The 20,695-nt window shown below is 44.5% G+C and overlaps 1 protein-coding gene across 1 annotated transcript in view; it reads right to left on the bottom strand.

Annotated features, from left to right (window-relative positions):
* Positions 1-20,695, bottom strand: part of arid5b (AT-rich interaction domain 5B) — a 64,324-nt gene that overhangs the window by 24,296 nt on the left and 19,333 nt on the right. Inside the window, exon 4 of the mRNA XM_037466268.2 lies at positions 11,639-11,869. Coding sequence (XP_037322165.2) covers positions 11,639-11,869 — 231 coding nt within the window. The remainder of the gene's footprint in view (positions 1-11,638; positions 11,870-20,695) is intronic.

Below are 20,695 nucleotides of genomic sequence, written 5' to 3' on the forward strand. Positions count from 1 at the left end.
GTTCCCTCGCACTGGCGTACAAACGTTAGCGTTCGTAATTCTCACTTCGTCCCCCCCGTCTGCTCCCGTCCGCCGAGGCACGCTGACGAAAAAAACAAAACAAAATGTTTTTAATGAACAGTATTACTTGCAGCATCTCTATCCGTGCAACCATCAGAAATTACACAATGTGCCCACAGAGTGAGACAGAGCGTGTGGGTGGACGCAGTACACTGTTTTTTTTTTTTTGTATTAATCATCAGAACATCCGTAGGTTGATAGATGATACAAGTGTTAATTAATTTCTTCTAATTATACTTAGAGAGATCATCGTTAATAAACTGCACATCATTTCACAGCAGAATGTAAGAATACAGTGTTAGCTATTAGGCAAACCTCGGGGGGGGGGGGGGGGGGCTTTACCATAAATAACACTGAAATATTTCCAACACGTGTTGTTTTCCTGGCTGTTTTTGCAACATAAGAAGATTTTTCTCTTTCTACTGCAGTGGCTGAGAGCCATTCTGAATTTAATGAGGAATGCGTTTGGCTGCATCCGCGGCATGACAATGGCTACTATTACACAAACACCACCTCACCCTCCAAAAAAAAAAAAGAGGGAGGCAAGAAGGGAGAGTGGTAACATAATCAAAGAGACACAGCGAGAGAGAGAGAGAGAGAGAAATAATCAGATGGTGGAAAAATAGCCGCAACCCCCCCCCGACAGGAGAAACAGATTCCAGTTCTGTGTTTGGAGAGAGCACCTGTGTCGGGAACTCTCGCCCCGAACCACTGACACACAAAACCCGGTGCAGTACGAGGCTATTAGAGCATGTGCCCGGGTGAAAGGCGGGGATTAGTCCGGCTTGTTACCAAAAGAGCTCCAACAACAGTCCCCCCCCCCCCCCCCCCCGAGGGGGGCGGCCGACTCATCCTCAACAGCTTCTTGTAAACAGATCTTTTTCCACACAGCGCTTTGATTGTCTCGGCCTCCACCTCCGCCGGGTGCCAAATGTGATGTTTTCTCATTTGCGTGACCCAATTTGCTCCTGTTTTGAGATATCGGAGAGGTTTTGAAATGTCCAAATGCGACGAGGGTTCATTTAATTTCGCTGTGTGACGCTCAAAGCATTGAAGAAAAAAAAAAAATTAATAAATCATTTAAAATGGCGGTAATTGATTTTTGACAGGGGAAAAAAAACACAACACTGGCATTATTATCGACCTATAAAGTAGACACTAAAAGGTTGAGGAGAACTGTCCTCGGGGGGGGGGGGGGGGATGATCGCCTGTGAGTTTGTCACAAGCGATCCCTCACATATTGTAATTCCATCAATTTCTAATGAGAAAATATTGCTGTGGCGTTGGATCCACTTTCTACCAAAGAAATGAAGTGTTGAACATATGAGACACAAATATTGACATGTCTCGATACCAGCAGTGTCTCCTTTGATGGAACGCCCTCTGTCCAATGGGCACCCGGGTCTGTATGAATGTATAAATACACTGACACTAAGTGACATGAATCCATGTTTGGATCTCCACTTGTTATAGCAGCTCTGACGCCCCTCTATTTCCCCCAAAAACCCATCATTTCCGACACAAATACTGCTTTGAATTGGCCACAGTCTGTTTTAAAAAATTTTTTTTTATTGTTCTCCAGTCAATTCCCCCTCAGCTGGCTGACTGACAGCTGTGCGTGCACGCATCATTATCTCCTTCACAAGGGCCTGTCTGTTGCCGTAGCCCGAGGCAGACCTCGATGCCACAGTATTAGGGATGACTTCGTTTTTTTTTTTTTTCTTTTTTTCCAGCAGCGATGGCCGCGCTGGAGCAGGTGGGGCGGCCCGTTAATATGAGGGGGGGGGTAATGAGTTCACTTGCGGAAGCCGTGAGCTTCCGGTTTTCCTAGAAGGTGATCTCATGGAGGGTCAATACCGGCTTATCAAAAAATAAACACAAATAAAATGAGTGGAAATGTATCAACTGTGCACTACTGTACTGCGCCGCGAGAGGAATGCTAATTCACTCCAATCCGATCATTTGGTTGATGTTTTAAATTCTAGTCAGGTGGGAAGTTTCGGGGCCGAGGTTTAGGTTTACAGTCGGGTAATAAGATTCTCAATAGAGAGACTATGCTAATGCCGCGCTAGATAATGCGCAGTAGATAAATCATGTTTATAGATTGTTGTCCTCCTCTATGGCCTCTGTGAATGTAACAAGATTGCTTCCAATTGCATCTAAATATGAGCTTTATGCATGCCAACACGCCGCATAATAACACACTGCGCTCTTGGATATGGAATAAAGTCTTGCTTGCCATTTTTAAACGACAGCCCAGCACTACTGAGCTATTATCTGGTGTTTATATTCAAATATGTGACTATACAGTAGGGGGAAGAAAAAGCAGAAAAGAAGATGCTGCTTCTTTGTGTTAATCCTGACAATTTGTCAAATTTAAATCCAGCAGCACTGGGAGGAACACATCAATTCAAAGTGAAATCAATTCAAACGCGCCCCCCCCCCCCTCCCTCCCTTCCTCCGCCACTCTCTTTGACTTTCTCCTTCTCTCATGCTTCTCCTATCTATTGCCTTTCTCTAACAACTACGTGAGCGGCAGTAAATGTAATTACAAAGGGGTGAGGTTGAGCGTGTGCACCCGCATGTGTGTGTGTGTGTGTTGGTGCGTGATTTCTATGCATGCACAACAAAACGCAACATTAAAAAGCTATTATCAGAAAAAAAAGGGAGCATTTTGGCAGATATACGGCGGAGGGCAGCTCCTGCCATATGTTTGCGGAGACGGGGACAACAAGTCAGGTAGTAATTATCAATCATCATCAGGAGGAAGCTGTCAAAGCGCTAGGCCGGGCACACTCTGACTAGCGTTGCCATGGAGACAAGCCCACATCTCAGCGAGTGTGTTGTTTACCAGGAAATTAAAAATACTCTCCCATATTTCCAACGCGCAGTAATAATATGGTGTTAATCGTTCTCTTGGTTTCTTTTGACTATGAGCACTGCGAAAATGTGTCTGTGTGTGTGTCTGTGTGTTTGTGTGCTCGTGTGTGTGAAGGATTTCTTGCCAAGCAAAACTTGGGCAAGAGATTTTTCAGGGATGGATCTCAGAATAACTCCGGCTGAGGTTATGGTTTTGGGTTTTTCACTGATCAGGTTCAGGCGTGTCAGGGGTCAGAATTAGCAGATGGGAACGTAAATGGCATCCTCTCGCCATATTAATAAAGTTAATTGTGTGCGTGTGCACACACACACACGTAATGTAGTTGCCAGTTAATGAGCTCATTTCTGTGACAGTACCGTTGCAGTACACAGACTCTCCATTCATACGCTCACTATTAATATTCCTCTGCCTGACGAGAGAGGACATCCTTCTAAAACCCTCATGACTTTGTCAGTTTGAATTTTACATATCCCTTTTCCCCCCCCCCCCCCTCCTTTGCATAGACTATTTTTGTTAGGCTTTTACACACACCAGGTTCCTTTAAATCAAATTCCTCTGCTTGCCACGGAGGTTATTCAAAGCAGTGTCTTCCCGAAGGGTGTACAGTGAGTGTGACTTTTCACAGAATCGCTCGTGGGGGAATGTTTATGGAACGTTTTCAATTGTGTCTGACGACAATGGCGTTCTGAATTTCCATGTGACCTCAATCCATTACCCTTCCAGGAATCGGGATTATTCTCACTTAGAACAAGCTCTGGAAATTAAATACATGAGCAAGAAAACATGAAAGCAATTTAGGTGGAGAGTGGTGCAAGTGCTGCACGAATCTTTCTGCTTTATTGTAGCAGTCGTCGGGAGGGGGGGGAAAAAAAGAAAAAAGGGTAGTGTTCTTATTTCATTATTTGTGCGCCGTTGTGCATTCTCCCCCTGGGGAGAAGCAACATTACTCTTTCATCAGATCAAATGAAGCGAAGCCGTGGCGTTGCAAGGAGAGCCAATTAAACTGTTCAAAGAAGTTTATTATTGCGACAGATTATGAAATCATTCTCAATGGATTGGTCGGGATGTGTGTGTGTGTTCCAACAGGGGTGTGAATGTGTGCACTCTGCAACCTCGTGGAGCCTGTCGACTCCCGCCCTCCACTCGCACAGCAAACACAAGATTAAGAGTACGCACTCACGTTGTCACATGTTTTACAACAGCATTTTTCACTTAACTTCATTTGGAGTCAAAATAAAGCGTAATTATAGGGAGAAAGTCTTTTTTTTTCACTCTGTCCTCGTCATGTGATCGGCTCACGGTGGAAGCGTCGCCTGTTAAGTACTTATTTTACACACCGAGGCACGGCCGGCCTGAAGCTTAACCCAGATCCACTGACCGACACATGCACTGAGGAATGCGGGCGACCTCTGACCCCGCCGAACTTCAGAGCAGCGCCCGGGATTTACCTCAAGGCATAAAAAGAAAGAAAAAAAAAAAAACCCTGGTCAGTGTTTTGCCGAACACCACCGAAGGCAAACAAGCTGCCCGCGAGCTTTTCATCTGTAACAACTCGCCTTCGCTGTCAACACAAACAAACAAACGCACCACAACACAACGCAGGCTGCGCGTATCTGACGAGTGTCAACGGCCATTGTTCGAAAAAAATATATAATCATATTTTTCCATCATAACGTTGAGAACACGCAGAGAGTCCGTCCCAAACAACGCACCCTGTTGTTCTCACAGTGGCAAATGTAAAGCGTTGTCAAAGTTACATAATGTGGAGGATAACACAGGATAACCTTCAAACGCTTCCACATCATTGATACTGACAGACCGCAGCCACAACACTTTAGGATCGCGGCTTTATGAATACAGTATTTCAATTTGGATTTTTGACGAGAGAAAGAGAGAAAGAGAGAGAGAGAGAGAGAGAGAGAGAGGGGAAGGAAATGGGGGAGAGAGAGAGAGAGAGGGAGGGAGAGATGAAAGGGAGCAGTGGATAAGCTTCAAGGCTTATCCTATTCATTACTGGAGGAAGAAAAAAAAAAAAAAATCACAGCATCGACCTATAAATAAATGAATGCCAGGATAAACACGAAGCCCATACATCAATAAAACATATGTATTCTAATAGATCACGCTCTAGTTACACTTGATGGGATTGAGTCGGCCAATGAGCCCAATCACAGGGACTTTATCATTTTTGAAAAGCTACGCGTGGCATTAAGCCACGGTGATTATAAATAATCATCATTCCCCGAACAAAGTAGGCCAATGGGTACTTTTATCTTTAGGTCATTTGTTTCTTGGTTTGATATGAATGCATTGTATTTGTTCAAGTGCATTCAAATAAATCCTGCAAATAATTCAAACAACACAACCCTCTCCTTCTCTCTCTCTCCATCAACAGGAAAACAGTAACGCTGTGTTAAACACGTTTCCAAAGCAGCTGCCAGGAGTGACACTGTAGCCTTATTTTTGTGTGTGTCTGCAGTCATATTGGGGGGGGAACAAAAAAAAAAATCATCAGCACCGTCACTTGTAAATGAATCCTCACTGCCGTCCCCCGCCACAATAATTCTCTGATGTCACTTGAATTGCACAAGGTCCTTTTTTTTTCTTTTTTCTTTTTTTAAACGAAACAACAACCCGGCAACAAGCCTCCACCTGCAGACATGTGGTGGGAAGATGCGGGGCGCTTTTACCCGGCAACCCGGGAGCCGCTCCTGCACATGCAGAGGGCTCTGTAAACAACATCTACAGTTACACTGATGACTCAGGCGTGTTCGCTTCGCTCCAGGTTGCAACATGCTGTTCCGTAATTTTCATCAGGGAACATTCTGGAGTTGTATCACAACTCACATCTGGGATTCTGTGAAAATGTGACTCAATGCGGTTGTTTTGTTTCCAGCTACAAAACCCACGGTATCTTTTTTTTTTTTTTTTTTTTTATCACGTAAATGATAATCTTACTTGATTTAAACGGCAACGCTGGCTCCTCCACGTTAGACAAGTGTATTAATGGAATGATCATCCAGGCCATTATGAATGAGGTCAAGCTGTCCTGGTCAGCTGAAGCGTAAAGTAAATTAGTAACATGCTCCGCAGTTTATCAGGGTTTTAAATTACACAATCTCGCTGTTGTTTTTATCTCCGAGCCCCATAACAACCTGTCAAATTATTTTGTATCCATCATGCCAAAGTAGTTTATCACTTTGTGCCTTTTCACGCGGCCAGGTTCACATACCAAAACCCTTTTAAGACATACATTCTTTAAATCATATTGTACAGTTCAGACATTTTAATCAATGCGCTACGAGAATCAACATGCAGAGATGTGACGAATTATCCTCCACAGCCCACACGTCAACACCTTTATTACTTTGTCAATGTTAACATATTGCTGTAACACTATTGCAAGCAGGAACAAGTCTAAAAAACGGTGATGCGTTTAAGGAAACTCTGACATCCGAATGTTTGAAAGTACACCACCAAAAGCAAAACACTCATGCATTCATGAACTACCATGTGTTCAAAGAAGATTATACGGCGAAGAAAACCCCCTCAACCGACAATTTCGTGTGAATTTGGTTTGTTACTTTTATTTAAAATGCTTCCTAGTTGGCGGATGACTCTCAAAACTTGAATGTCGGAGTTTCTGCAAATGCAGCAACGAGGAGAGAGTTCAAATCCCTCACAGCTGCAATAACATATGATGATAGTGTGACAATAAAAAGCTGATAAATGTTTTACTGGGTTGGATCACCTTTTTAGAGTACATTTTATGGTCCTGAAAACAGATTTTCATATCGAGTAAAATTAAAAAGAATGTCTGCCTGAAAAGGGGAGAAATCTCTCATATGAATAAATATTCAAGGGCGGAGGTTTGGTTTTCAGACTAAACGTAAAGGTGTTATTTATTGCACTTTTTTCAAAAGAACCCTTTTGCGGGACACTGTTAATCTCCTGCTTTCCTCAAAACAATATAGCCTTCAGTAAATGCTGTGTATCCTGCTATATTAGTAACACCTAATCCCTACTTAAAATAACATGATACTGTACATGAATCCACATTCTAAACCACACCAGCCTTTTCTGTGCTATGAATATTTCACTCTAGTAGTGACTGACTAAACCAGTGACTGCGGTCTCCTGCTCACGCTGCAGGCGCATCCTCTGCGCATCACAGCGTGGAGAGTGTGCCTATTTTTGACATCTGAACGTTCAGAGGAAGCCCGTTTAGAGCAATTTGAGTGAGGAAATAAAACCGAAACTTTTGAAAAGTGCCGAAATAGGACGGTGGTCTGTTGTGATGCTGTAACTGAACTGAGAGTGTGTACCTGGGTGTTCACTCTCTCTCTTTCCCTGCTGGTCAATTATCCTCGAAAAAACCGAGAAATAACAGCGGCAGGCTTCTAAGAAAGACTCTCACCTAAAGTCTGATGCTTATTCATCTCTCCGGGGCTGTTTTTCTAAACAGTAGATAAGCAGCGACTCAAAGCAATGGAGCCGGGTTTGTTGCTGACGACATCAAAGCGATGGACGGGAAGATTGTGTCTCATAGAGCCAAAGAGTAATGCTAATGCTGCTGAGGCCAATAGATGGCTTTAGTTAAAACAGCCCCCGGTGGCATCGATCCAGCCTGTGCATACAATTCATATTTGCGCAATAAACAGGCCACATCCTGCTCGCAGTGTGTCGATCCTTTGCAAAACTATCGTTTTACGGACATTTAAGGACAAGACAGAGTTCTTTCACCGGTTTATTGGTACAAAGAGTCCACGCCCGGAATATGAAATGTGACTACGCAGCCACAACGTGTGTCTCTTTTCTCCTCTAAATTTCTCCTCTACGGCCTCTGTATAGCGTCGACATATGGACGATGAAAAATTCATGGGCCGGTGGTTAACACAAATCTGCAGAGGAGATGGGAAAACACGAGCTCAGAAAGCAGTTTGCCTATTACATTAACAGACGGGGCTGTCATGGGACGATGCCGGCCTTATGCATATTACATCTAATCTGATTTCATGTTTAAAGAGCGGGCGAGAAAGTGGTTCAAGTTGTGGAAACAATGACATCATGCTGTTCCTGTTCCTGTCTGGTGACCCAACCCCAATCAAGCCGGGAGGACTGCATGCTTTAAAAGATAGCATCTCAAAGTACAGGTTTGGAATTGAACCACGTTCAACTGATTTTTTACCTTTTTTTTTTTTTTTTTCTCACTCCGGTGACGTGTTTCTCAGTATCGGTTTCAGTTTGAGGACGAGTGAATGAACAGGAAATATATATTTCTTTTGTTCCTGTCAAACACTGATGCAACTAACTGAGCATGCAGAAACCCCCCTCGTAAATACACACAGAGAGAAGCCACAGATGTACCAAACCGGCACGCACACACACACACACACACACACACACACACACACACACCCACACCGCATTACAAAAATAGAGTATGATTCTGTTTATGATCAGTGCATCTGGACAATGTTAATATACCGAAGCAATGAATGTTGTTGTTTTTTTTTATACTCCTCCTACCCTGGAGGATTACAAAAAAAAAAACAGGATTCCAAAGGATTGGGCTGAAAATGTTTCTTTTTAATAAAAAATCCGACCAGCACGGAGTGAGAGATATTTCAAACAAAACACACTGCAGCTTAGCATGAAATATATCGTTTCTGTGCCGAGGAAGCGACCTGGGGAATATAGGACAAATGAAAAAGAGCAAGAGAAAGGGAGGGGGGGGGGGGGGGGGCTCCACTCAACTGCTTTGCCTCAACCTTGATTGCCTCACTAACTTTCAAAATACTGTTGATTTAAGCAATGTGCACATAAGGAGTGTTAGGTTTCTGGGGGGAGTGAGTGAGGGGGAGGAGGGTGGGCGAGGGGGGGGGGCGGGGAGGGGGGGGGGCGGGGGGGGGGGGGGGGGGGGGGGCAGGTGGGGAGGTCAGCAGTTTTGGCAGAATAACATCACAATAAGAGAAAATTTGTCGGTCATAACATTTTCCTTCACACACGCCCAATGGAGTCGCTGTTGTTTAAATACATCACACGCAGCACTTCTGGGTGAAGCTGGCCCATGTTTATCTTATTGCTTTTTAGTGCGCATGCCGGAGTAATGCCAGTAATACCCGACAAAACCTTGGCAGCCAATAACACAACCTTGAACCTTGTCATCCGTCATTCAGGGCGGCAGAAGGCCTGACCCACTCAAACTATTTCTGGCTCTCTCGGAGCCTCGGCGGTGCCAATATTATTACCACTGCAGCACAATGAGCAAAGTCCTTTATCCTTAAGTTTATATAAGAGCGTGTTCCCGTGTGTGTGTGTCAGCGTGCACACAACGAGCGCTGCAATGCTACCGCTACGGCGAGACAGGCGCCGAGCAGCATGGGAATTAACCAATCCACGCTGGCGGACCACGAATGATAATTATAAACAAAACAAAAAAAAACGGTGTCATTCCCCGTGAGGGCAGCAGCTGCAGAAGGGGGGGGGGGGGGGTGGTGACAGGGGGACGCTGAACATGAATATGGATCACGGGACTTAAGACCCGGTGACTGACGCCAGCGCAGTTTCTTCTCTGGATGCGGTTCCAAGAGCACGAGGGGCGGACGGAAACGGGCGTGAATGAAGATGGGTGAGACGGGACGGAGCACACGGACTCAGAACCTTTACGCCATCCACTGAAGTCAGGACAAACATCGAGGACCTCGGGCTGGAGCCCAAAAGAAAAAAGGAAATACATACCGAGCAAGCCCACGCCGCACATGCTTGAATAGAATACGCGGCTGTTTGTGTAACCGTGGGTGCGTGTACATCATGGAGTGCTGTGTTTAAATCAGAACCAGACCGCCGGGCTTGCATCTGATGGCTACATTTCACACTGTACCAACAGGCTTGCTGAATTCCTGCCACTTCTTTTTCTTTTTTTTTTTCTCCCTCCCCTCCCCTGAGCCTTTCCCCCCCCCCCCCCCCCCCCCCCCCCCCGAGGTCTCCTGACACACTTTTATGAATTGGCTTAGGACAAGGCGGACGGCTATTAAGAGCTGCCACAGCACATTTGGAATCCAAAAAGGTCGGAATTAGCATGGAAAGAACCAATCGAAGGAAAGTCCTAAAAATCGTTCCCCCGGATCAATTTGAACTTTTATTTATAAGCAGAAGTGCTGCTTCGTATGTATCCACAGTGCTGGTTTTCATCCTCATAAAGGTGAATTTAATACGGCGTTTGTAGCTGCAGCTTGTAAATGGCAGCAGAACGTTGCCCAGCATTTGTGGATGTTTCTAAGCACATATGTGCAAACATTCATGTGTGTGTGTGTGTGTGTGTGTGTTTGTGCCTAATAAGTAAGACGCCCTTGAGGCCTTGGTTCACTTGGCAGCGGGGTGGAAGTTACTTACCTCTGCTGTTTTTCAAACAAAATCACATAGCGGCCATTCAAGCGAAAATAAAAACCTGCTCCAGAGCCAGTAAAGCTTTTACGTGAATAACATTAGAAATCTGGTTGCCTTATTCCGAAAAGAAAAGAAAAAGAAAAAGTCCCTTAGGTTCTGAAAATAAACCTTTAGCTTAAATGTGGCTCGCAGAGGAATGGCATTATTGAGCCAAGTGAATGAGCAATAGCAGCCACAGGATGTTACCGTTACTATTCATAACTTATTTTCCAATGCTCTAAAAACGTTCCCCCCCCCCCCTCTGGTCTCACCTCTGCTGCTCTCTTAAAATGCAATTACCTACTGGCAAATTTACAGGAAAAGGAAAAACAATGACTTCTGACCTAGAGGAGCCGTTACTGTGAATGTCAAATGGACGCCGCACGAGAGCCCCCGCCGAGCTCCGCGTCGCCACCAGGCAGAGGAAATACAAAGAGAGATGAATCACATGACTCCTTTGTTTTAGCCCAGCTCGGGGGTTAATAAAAAAATGTGTGGATTCCATGAGCGCGGTGGAAGGCTGATGGACATGTTCGAGCACTTCGAAATTCCTCACTGCACCCACACAATGTTTTCCGTAGGTGTGACTAATGAGGGTGTCACGTGTGTTCGTATTGTTATATCGTAACGTAATGTGACGTGGAATGTAGTCTTGATGAGTTAAAATAAACCTTGGAAAAGCCTGTGCACTTATGCACAAATACGACCATTAAAAACCATCAATGCTGGTACTGATGCGGAGGAGCTGGCTGCAGCTCACTTCTTCTTCATTTTATTTTTTAGTGGTAGCATGTAGTACACAAGTAGTGCTGATGCTGACTCAATGGACTTCGCCTGAGGCACTTTATCAGACTTTCTTCTGGTGCGAGAGAAAAAAAGGATTTATGCACCTTTTATTTTGTGCCCGAGTCCTTCTCAGGGCCTCGGACCTGTAAACAAACCACGATGCTATGGTTCCTTGTTGCTTTGACAGAGAGCTGCCGTTTCTCTCAGCTCATCAAATGCTGATTTTTTTGTCTCCATAATTACCACAGGGCATCACTTCATTTTGATAGTCGGGCCGTCACAAAAAATTGGAATTTCAAACAAGCTCAAGTAGGTTTTTCTGTTTTCCTGCCCAGCCAAATTTTGGGTTCCATCTTCCACCAGGAGCAGACAAATGGTCACGTTAAACCGAAATGGCCCCCGATCGGAGGGCCAACGCAGTTTGAGGCGAACCAACGCGGGGGGGAGAGAGTGGGGGGGGGGGGGGAGGGGGGCTGGACTCACCGAACTCGTCGCAGACGCTCTCGTTCTGCAGCAGGGCCGGATGCTCGAAGGTGTCCCGGCAGTACAGGATCCTGGTGCCGCCGCCCAGCGCGGCGATGCCGCCCAGCGCCAGCACCGTGTGGTCGATGAGCAGCGAGGGCGGCTGCGCCCTGAGGCGCGCCACCACCGAGCGGAACCGGCAGTACTGGGGGTAGCTGAGGACCAGAACCTTCCGCCCGTCCTCCTCCTGGCCTAAAAAAAAAAAAATACAGAAGCAGAGGTTGAAAGGATGACATTTATGGTTTTGTGTTGTAAGTGCTTGTGTGAGGCTTCAGTTCACGGGACACGTTCCCTCTGCTAGTTCTCTTCTGTGACTTTATTTTCACTCATGGATCATTCTTTGGCTTCTTTCATATTTTGTACATTTCTTGTGCCAGTGAGTTGTTAAAACTATACTTTCACTCCTCGCTCTCGGACTCACAGCCGAGGGTTGCCTGTGATGTTTTGACTCACTGTTTTGTTGTACTGCCACTTTTGCTAAGTACCACATAAATCTCCAAAAGCTAAACATGGAGAAAAAAAAAGAAAAGAAAAAAAAAATGTGATTAAAAAATCCAACTACAAATAAACGTCAACGCGCTCAGTGTTGAGCTTTGAGAGATGGAGCCAAAAACATTTGTTTCATTTTCAGGAATTTTCAGTAATTCCTTGGAAGCGATACATTTTCAGTAAAAGCCGCTTTGTCCAGTAACAAGCGTAACCCTGGCTTTTCCACAGCTCCGGTACAACATTTGTTAATTTCACTTGCTACCTGATATCCCAAAACAACGACCTCATCCCAATGACCTCACTGCATGTTTCAGTGACAAATCCCTTTCAGGAAGCAACACGCCTTAACAGTATCTCTAAAGAAGCTTCACACCCTTTCCTAGTAAAGAATAATGCAATGCACCAAACTGGCATAACACCCATTTCAGGGAACTGAACAAATAGTTAGTGGATGCTTGATTTACACGCCTTGCATCGCCGATGGAGGGACAAGAAAAACAGCTGTAGATTCTTGACATTTTGATGGGCAAGTTAGTAACAATAACAGCTTTTACATCTTGTGTAATAAGAATAATCCGGCTCGTTGTTTTACTCCCATTAGGGACAGAGGTGTTGTTTCTGCGTGTGTGATTAGAATTCACATTATCACCCCGTCACCAATGACTAACCCACTGGACAGGAAGCACAGGATGAGCTGATGTCACAAACCAACAAGGAAACCAGGAGGTGAACAATGTGAACGCACAAACTGTTGATATCAAACCACCAATAGACGCTACCCGATGCATTTGCTGGACTTTATGATGACTTAAGTGCTCTGGAAAGTTTTTTTTTTACCAGCTGTGACAGTGATTTGAACCTTGTGAGTCTTCGGGGCAGAATGTGAATCTGGAAAACATCTACTAACTATTGTATGAAAGACCAGGACCATCTTGTTTGTATTTAATAACAATATTCTCTGGCATTACACTTTATTACAAATACAAACCCAGCAGACTGTCTTATACTGTTTATAAATGTAGCCTCTTTATTTTGCCTCTATTATGCCTTCTCAATTATGGCTAGTGGACGTATACTGGTAACAGAGTCAGCTGTTGAGGCCACAAATCATTGATTAAAATGACATTAACTCTAACATAAAGATAATAATCTACAAAATCGAAACATCCGTCAATTCTTTTCTGAATTAATTGATTAATGTAGGTATGAAAAAATGATTGTGATTGTTTGGAAGTGACTTTATATTAGAAAAAACATGATGTTAAACAGAACTAAACGCTGACTGGGAAATGGCCACAGCATAATACACAGACACATTATGCACGTCCGTTGTTCCCTAAAGCTCCAGTCAATGTCACATTTTGCAGAGTCATTTGCTCTCAGGGATTGCTGTTTCAAAGTAGTGCTAATATTTTTTCTAGCTTACAAAGCCGACTACACAGTTCAAACAGTTGATGAAGCAGAGTCGGGCAGTTTGAAACACAATTTCTACATGAATTATTCACTGTCCTGTCTGCTTTTACAAAGCCCTTGGCTTGACATTCATGGGAATTTCTGCTGGTGAGTTAATATTTCAGGGGTGGCTAACTAGCAAGCCTTCCCCCAAATATGCGTTTCTCCCACTGTGCTGTTATTTTTATTAAGGCCTGGAGACCGGAATGTACAGCAGAACCAGGGCAGAAAGGACAATATTCACATCAACAGCAGCGGCATTCCAGACAATCAGCGTAATTAGTTCCACTATATACTGAAACACGAGGACCACTTCTAAAGAAATCATTAAAACCATTCATCCAACACGCACACACACACACACACACACACACACACACACACACACACTCACACACAGAGGGCCTGTGAGCAGAGGTACATGTCTCACGTGTTGCTGCGTACATGCGCATGCATATTCCACCGCAGAGACGCGCATTCGTCAACGGTTGGGCCCGTTGTTGTCGCATGCAATTACAGCTCAGAGGCAGAGCCAGCCTCGTTTCCAAATGTCAGGGATTTCATGTCTAAGTATACATACACTTAAAAGAAATGCTTTTGTTCTCAAGGGGCGACCTTTGTCAAAATAAAGGGCGTCCTTATCTTTGAATAAGGTTTTTAATTGGCTGCGTCACTGGAGGGTCGGAAGACGTACAGAATATTTGTGCGATTGGCCTCCGTCTTCCTGGGTCTATTTTCTCTGTCCGTCTGTCAGAGCGCTCATCAAACAGCTGTGTGGTGTGGCGGATTATTTTCAGAACACGTTGTAAAGCCCCTGACCTCGTAAACTACAATAGTGTCGGGGGAGGCGGGGGGGGGGGGGGGGGTTCAGAACTGCTCTGCAGGACAGCTGACGTCATAACCACTTTTTTTATTAATGCTGTTGTAAGCGTGGCCTGCAGCTAACTTCCACCACTCTCAAACAGCTCTTCAATGCCCGAGGCCCAACGTAACCAGGAAGTGACAAAGGCATGAATGTGTATCACAGTTTCTGGAGATCACAGGATATATATATATATATATATATATATATATATATATATATATATATATTCACGCGGCCCGACCGTCTTTGTAAAATGCAAATGACAAGGCAAGCAGAAGTCATTTTGAACGAGAGGACATGGTTGAACTGCTGTTTGCAGGTTGCTGCTGTAGATTTGATCCAACCCCCTGATGTCAGGAAGACTATTATCTGAAAGAGGAAGTGTGCTGAACTCATATGCGGTCTGAAAACCTTGTAAATTCTGTCAGTTAGTTGCAGGTTTTGCACAGCAACACCTTCTTTGTTTTTTCATAGAAACATACTAGCGATTTTGACCAAATGTGGCATTGAAGGAACTACAGTGAATCAATGCAGCATTTTGCTGCCGTGGCTTTGCAGGATATGTGCTTTGGTATGAGTCACGGCCCAGGGGGGATGAGAGAGATGCCACACAAAAGGGAACGGGACTCAAAGAAATCTTTATCTGTTGATTCGCACAAAAACAAAAGCATACGAACATCTGTCACTCAGGTGCCCCATTATTCTTCTTCCAGAATCAAACGCTGTTCAGGCAGGGAACAAAATGAGTAGTTACACTGCAGAGTTTTTGTTTTTTAGGCTTTGAAGATGTCTAATAAAACAACTGCAAATCAGAAGAAAAGTCAAAGACCAAACTGCTAGATCTGTTGTATTTATTATACTTGCTTCATTTGTTTTCGAAATTCACAAAACCGACTCGCCAAGACCGTAATGAAGCTAATAATGCATTTAGTAATAAATCATAGAGAGAATACATTTTGTAATAAGAGGGGTTTTTTTGACTCGTTTGAGGAAAACAAGGGAAATACAGTATATAACCGTCAGCCAGAGAAGAAACCATGCTTTTTATTGACATCAGGGTGTGATTTGTGTCATCCTTTCTCTCAAAATGACTAATGAATTAGATGCTTTCTGCATTCCACGACATGTCATTAAAAAACTGAATTTCCTTTGAACACTTTCTCGCGTTTCAAAACCACAAAAAATCAATCACTCACAAATACGTTTCAATGAAACCCGGTTTTGAGTCTTTGCGAGGTGCTTTTCTTGTTGTGCCGGCATGAAACAAACAAAAAAATAGATGACTGACATTTTTGAGGACTCATTAAGTGAGTTATTGAGCAGCAATTCCACATAGAAACATCTGTCTGCAGCTTTTCAAATGGTCTCCAATTGACTTGCTTTCAAACTTATGAGAATTTATGCCGTGATTTTTTTTCAATTCAATACAAAATGGCCCTGACGAAACAATGAGGAGGATAATACATCTACAACCAAGTCCGTGATGTCAAGTCCAGGGGATTCATAGTTCATTATTAATATTGTATAACATGCAAAAGTGAAAGCATTTGCCTTTTAAAAACACACAACTATTGTACAACACCATAAGCAACCAGACCACAGCAGTCATTAAGTCATTAGCTACAGCAGCTGCCAAGAGACACTCGGCACACTAAATTACACTTCTCAGTGCTAGGAGTAACATGCTGATAGTCATGTGCACAATATTTGCCTCATAAATATGACAAAATGACATTCAACAGCGCAGAATAGAGTTGATGCTCGTGAGGGAAATAATCCAGTGAGCCATATATTCCTCAAAAGAGAAAAACACTGAAGTACTGCAGCCCCACTGTGGGAGCGAGACAGGAGCCGAAGCTCCGACACGCTGCGTGTACCAGAAAGAATTTAAGCATGTGTATTCAAAAAAAAAAAAAAAAAATTCTCTTCTATAACAAGCGTGATGAATGACTCATCATAATCAGTTTACAGAAATGTGCGTACGACATGAAACTCATTAGTTGTGGTTGAAGCAGCTGCTCCGCTGGATGAATAGCTGCTGCAATGTCAGATGAAACATCATTTATATCATTGAATTCCAATCCAGAAGAATAAAAAGGGCAATCCACTGCAGCATCCCTCAGATGTCCTGCTTTCGCTGGAGTCTTTCTACAGCCCGCTGTGGAAGCCTCAAAGTGGACGCGTCAACGAGGGCCGCTGACAGTTAAAAGCAGCTCGGCGCTGGCTAATTAAAAAAAAAAAAAAAATGTGACTCATTTCTAAACTGTGTCATTTATATTCAACCGAGCTTAAAAAGATTCAAACTGCCCACGAGCTCTGACAAAGCCTTTGAGGCGAGTGCCTGCTCGTTTCTCTCGTCACAGGCGAGCAGGAACAAAACCTGAAAACCATTACTCCCATGCTCACTGTCACCCGTACGTAGTTTTTAAATCACTCCCTCCGTGAAAATTTGCTGTTGTCAACATTTCCACATTATCTGCTCGGGCCAAAAGAATTTACTGGATCCCCCCCCCCTGCAGCTTTTGTGGGGTTGGCGAGAAATGTTAAGGCGTTGTAACCCACAGCCAATAATGTCACTTTCATATGTGATGGGATTTTTTTTAAGCAACGTTAAAAGCTTTGAAATAAAAATAGACGCACGAAGTAACACATTGGCAAAGAAAAGAGGGGAGAGGAGGAAAACAAAGGGGGTAAACTGTGAGAGGGGAAAGGCTCTCGCTTGGTATTCTCGCTCCGTTCTGCAGGCTCTGCGCTCTGTATTGATCTCTGAGGTTGCCCTGTTTCCATTTAGCCCCCTTCTCATAATATACAACACGTCTCTGATTCATCCACATTCTCTCCCCTCTCTCTCTTTTCCGCTTGTCAGTGAAGGGGGCGCGCGATCCGGCTATCGCTTTTTTCGTGTTATTGAAACCTGACCAAACGAAGAGGGGACGGCATCTGTCAGTGACGCCGAATGGGGAGTGATGGCGTGGTTGCAGCAGGAGAGAGAGAGAGAGAGAGAGAGAGAGAGAGAATGAAATGAAAAAAAAATGTAAATAAATGCACAGAATTTGCATGATTCGTCGCTTGTGCAGTCTGTGAACGACTACTGGGTTCTGGATTGAAACACAATGCGCTGGAACATTTCTCTAATTGCAAGCGCGTCTGCGACCCCCACTAATCACGTGCAGGATGCGGCATCAATAAATTCGCCGTGGTCGGTGCGAGACAAAGCGGGGCGATCACACGGCTGTGTCACCGAGGGAGAAGAAGAAGCGGAGTGATGTATCAAATGTGTTTAGTGGATCTGTGTTGAACAACCTGCTGGGTTTCGCAAATGACTCAGTGAGCGTCCGTCATCAACATCACGTCAGTCACAGGCGCTGACTCGCCTTTCCCCTGCTCCTCATATCAGCTGCAAGCCGTGTCCTCACACGCACCAGATCTGTCCCTGGAGGATCAAACGGGGCGATACGATCGATCGTATCATCGCGTCTGTGACGTTCCCCCAATGTAACATGTTCCTTTATTCATATATGTGTGTGTACAGCTGCATTAATCAATGTCTATTAGAGTATGTTAACCATGGATTTCGATGGAGTATCAACCGACTGCGTTCCCCCATCAGCTTTATGGATAAGCCTCAGCATCTTTCAGCTTATAGTTTGGGTTTAACAGATTCAGCTGAAAAAAAAAAATCCCAGTTAAAAAAAACGAGCTAGTTAGCAGCTTAGCAAGAAGAGGAGTGAGAATTGAAATGATATTTGGCAGGTGGCCAAAACACAGAACCAAATGAAATATTGCTGCTGCATGGCCGTCGATGCCACTGTTTACACAATATATTCCAATAATAAGCTCTCAAAGTGGAAATTCCCAGTAGTCCCAAACATTCCTCCTTCCGCTACCACGGTTACATTTTTCTTTTTTATTTTGTCAACGATTCAAGCCGATCACAATGCTGATGTTGCATCTAATATCAAAAAAAGGATTCGGCGTTCTCGGGATCCAGTGGCCGGAGAATAATTTTGAGAGAGGTCTGGCTTTTACATTGGCAGGCCACGGCTGCGCACTAATTCTTCCAAGATAATCATATTCCCACGAAAGGGCAGTAACACCCAGAGGAAATGTTCTACTGAAACTGTACGCAGGGCAGAGCGAGGGAGAGCAACACTGACAGGGAGTGATACATGGAGAGAGAGAGAGAGAGAGAGAGAGAGAGAGAGCCCTCCATGCATGCTGGCTCCTGTTCTTAATTATAGTAAAGCGCTAAAGTGCCCCATTCATTTCGGCAGGGCGGGGCGGTGGCCTGTGACAAAGAAGAAGAAAACAGGAGAAGAAACATTTATATAATTTTCCCCTCAATTTATTCAAGTGTGAGACCCGGGGATTGAGGACACAACAGCTATGCGTACGGAAAACATGCGTGCACACACACACACACACACACACACACACACACACACACACACACACTTACTCATAAGAAGTGTACACACACACACATAAACACTGAGAAAATCCAACTTCCCTCAGCCTTAATTCCATCCCAGATGTTCTTGCAGTTGACAGAAAGGGGAAGGGGTGTGTGTGTGTGTGTGTGAGTGTGTGTGTGAGTGGGGGGGGGCTGTTCTAGATTTTCAAAAACACACACCCATATTAAATGTTTTCAGTTAAACAGAGAGAAGAGAAGGGAAGAAACAACACAAGCACTTTCCTGCAGTTGATTTATGTGATTCTATTACATTAAACATTCTTTCCCCTGAGCGGCTCTGCTCCCTAGCAACCGCCAACCGGCGCTCGCAGCCCTAATGTCTCTGGCACGGCGCCAGCCAGAGCTGCCTGCCTGTATTGATTGCCAGATTGAAAAGTTTGCATTTAATGGGTGCTGTAATACATGCAGGAATTATTCGGAAGGGCTCCTTGTCTAAAAAAAACAAAAAACAAAACAAATTGGTGCTTTTGCTTTGTTTAAAAAAAACAACAACAACAAAAACGACGACGACGACGCCGGGGATGAAGTTGTACGCGCGGCTTTGAGCGAGCGAGGAACAGACGTTTGAGACTTCGAGGGTTAGATCCAACGTTGTCCTTTATTAAGACGAGGAAGACGAGTGAGTCTGAGCCCCTTTTGTGCAGTGATGGATTGACCCTAAACACCGTTCGCTGTCTGCTCCCCGGCTGCATCCCGACTAATGAAAGACCACTGCTGGGTTTTTGAGGAGGAGGAGGGGAGGGGGGGGTCAATCCACTTATGGCGCAGTCAATTTCAAGAGTAAAAACAAGCTGCTCTGCAAGAACCCGAAAATGTGCACTGTCCACTCTCTGCGTTGTCTCCCCCAGCGAGCTTAAAAGCTCCTGCACCCAGGTGATGATGCTCCATCTACTACTGTGAGGAGCCCCCCCCCCCCCCCCTTCCCCCACCTGGCCCCAATGAAATGGACGAGGCATTTGCCTTTAAATGTATCTTTAATGGGACAGCAAGGTCCCACTTGAGTGAGTTCTGCGCGAAGGTTAGAGCAAAGGAAGGGCAGCGGAGAGAAGGAAAATTAAAAAAATCATCTTATCAGAAGACTGGGAACTGGGTCAGGCAAAGGAATTACATGCCATTCTAGATCAAAGTTGCCGTGTGTGTTGCCTCAAAGAAGGGCCTCTCATTATCTACTCGAGACTTATTTCTCATGGGTGTATACTTGGTAAAAGGAAACATGATTTAATATGTTTTTTTGTAAAAGACTGAAGCACAAAAGAGCAGGAGGGGGGGGGGGGAATAATACTAGAGGCTATTTGAGACACGCAAGTCTTCCAAAAGTTTTTAAAAAAACTGTAATGAGGAAGACTAGAAGGGGGGGGGGGTTGTTTGTTTGGGGGGAGGCGGGGGTTGTCATTCAGCATGGCTCCATTGTGAATTCCTGTCATTATATAAGAACTTCTCTTTCTCCCTCCCTCCCTCCCTCTCTCTCCCTCTCTATCATCAGATCTGTACAGAGAGCGCTTTAAATAAACAGAGCCCGTTGAGTTAAGCCAACTGGAACCCTTTTCAATAATTACATCCAGCACAATACTCAATTTACATTGCATTTATTTAGCTGCGGGGACTTGACAACGTGACAAAGAAGAGAGAGTGACATTAGCGTCGGATGATAACAACTCGAGCTGCGCGCTCCCCAGAGGGAGGTATTTCAGTCCGCGGCTTGGAGAGAGACTTTACAGATAGCAATATGTCATTAAAA

This window comes from Pungitius pungitius, chromosome 13 (genome assembly GCF_949316345.1).
Source record: "Pungitius pungitius chromosome 13, fPunPun2.1, whole genome shotgun sequence".
In the NCBI taxonomy this organism is placed as follows: domain Eukaryota; kingdom Metazoa; phylum Chordata; class Actinopteri; order Perciformes; family Gasterosteidae; genus Pungitius; species Pungitius pungitius.